General features: G+C 41.2%; 1 protein-coding gene across 1 annotated transcript in view; it reads right to left on the reverse strand.

Moving 5' to 3' along the window:
- LOC101477058 (carbonic anhydrase-related protein 10) overlaps positions 1–402 on the reverse strand; it is a 165,229-nt gene extending 164,827 nt beyond the window's left edge. Inside the window, exon 1 of the mRNA XM_004568602.2 lies at positions 1–402. This exon is cut by the window's left edge and continues 33 nt beyond it. Within this exon, the coding sequence (XP_004568659.1) occupies positions 1–28 (28 nt within the window). The 5' untranslated portion in view covers positions 29–402.
- Positions 403–1,937: the final 1,535 nt, after the last annotated feature.

Genomic DNA, 1,937 nt, shown 5'->3' on the forward strand with positions numbered 1-1,937 from the left:
TCACAGCTATATCCCAAACGACATGCATTCTTCGTTTAATTCCTGCTCATTTTCTGATGCTGCTGCTGAGTCGCACTTGTAGATAACAACACGGCCAAACTTTAAGCATTTTCCCCCTCCTCTTCTTCTTTTGGAGCTCGTTATCCCCGTCTCGCTCCTCCCGTGGAGCGCCGTGATGGTTTCAAGCCTCGTAGGACAGATCCGTTCTCACGGCTTCGTCCTCCTTCGCTTTCCGGTTTGGTGTTCGGGCAACATTTCGGTCTTATATTTTTAACAAAATTATTTTTACCAGCGTTCGTCATACATTTATCTCTTAGTCAGTGTGTTCTGTCCTTATAAAATGTCAGCCGTGAAATCCGTTCATGATGCACGCTCCGCTTGTGTTTGGGGCGGGTGGGTGTCTGTGGCGCACCGCCCGCCTGCAGCAGATCAGCAAAACTTCACTGACGACGCAAAACGAACCGAGAGCGCACAATCTGACAGAGAAAGACGCACATTCAAGATAAAACTACATAACAGGGTTATGTCTGAAAAACCAGTGCTCTGTAAATAACTGCTTAAAGAAGGATCATTTAAAAAATAAGCTGAAACATGTTTAGTCTCACTGGCAAGCCGTGCAAAGTGCGTTAGAGCAGGTCCACATGGATAGATGAAGAAAACTTAAAAAACTAACAGAAACAATAACTTTCACATTGTTTTATTCCGACTTCCACGTTTAATAAGTCAAATTCCTGACTGACATGCTGCCACAATAACTGCTGACACTCACTGAGTTAGACCAAGATACAACAACATGCCACAAATCATCCAACTGGCTGCAGCGTGCTGTCTGTAGATGGCCTTGCTAGATGATACTTTTGGCTGTACTGACCTACATAAACACGCTCCGACTTTGTCCCGTGGAAGTTGTGCGACCTCTGGCGTTAGCTGTAAGTTACTATAACTAAACCCCGTCTCGATCCACGCCTTGCTCCTCTCATACAACAAACAACATGGCGACGGAGAAAAGGCTCAGCGTGTGGCTTCATAATAAAAGTTCGTTAATTGGCGTGATTTCAGGATGGAGCAGCGAAGGATTGAACCACCAAGTAGTTCATCATTTTTGGACTACAGCTTAGATAAGAGTTCATTCTCCTCAAACACATGGCAGGTTGTGAATTGTATAACTTAGAATTTATATTACGATTTCATTAAGTGTCACAAAACTGCCATCATGATATTGATATCATCAGTATCAGTGATCATACATGGGTAGCATGTATCAGTCACTTTTTACTAGCATATTATTAAAAATGTAACATAGTGCACCAATAAATATTAACAAGAGCACTTTGAGAAGCAGGACAGTCTGGATTGCTAAGGTCAATTACCAGCTACAAGCCAGGGGGAAAACACACCAAGGTCAGAAAGATGTTCACATTATTATTTAAAACTTCTGTTAAAAAATAGCCACGTTTTTTGGTTTGTTTGTTGTTTATTTATAAAGGTTTTACACGAATGTGAACTTTGTTTCTCTCATGATAAATTATGTTAAACTAGTCAGCTAGTTATCACTGGGCTGACTTAAATACATGCATCTTTTATTAGGACTGTTCATTTCACAGGTTGTAGTTGTGGATGTGATGCATATAATTACTTGTGTAGCACAAACTGTTTGGCATTTTAATTATGTATGTTAAACTCAGTGATAGCACAGCCCAGCTCTTTGGAAGTCCCACTGTGGGGTTTTATTTGTTTTGGGGGGGTCACGTGCATACTTTAATGCATTTTAAGATGAACACAAGGATCTTGTGTTCTTCCTTCCAAATACTGATATGAATAAGAGCTGCTCCAGATAATGGTGTATAGTTGGAGTTGCTACAGCAGCAAAGGGCTGTTGCTGCTGTAGCATACACATTGCACATTGGTCAAAAATAAGACACATAACACACTGCCAG

Source organism: Maylandia zebra, linkage group LG4 (genome assembly GCF_041146795.1).
Source record: "Maylandia zebra isolate NMK-2024a linkage group LG4, Mzebra_GT3a, whole genome shotgun sequence".
NCBI lineage: Eukaryota > Metazoa > Chordata > Actinopteri > Cichliformes > Cichlidae > Maylandia > Maylandia zebra.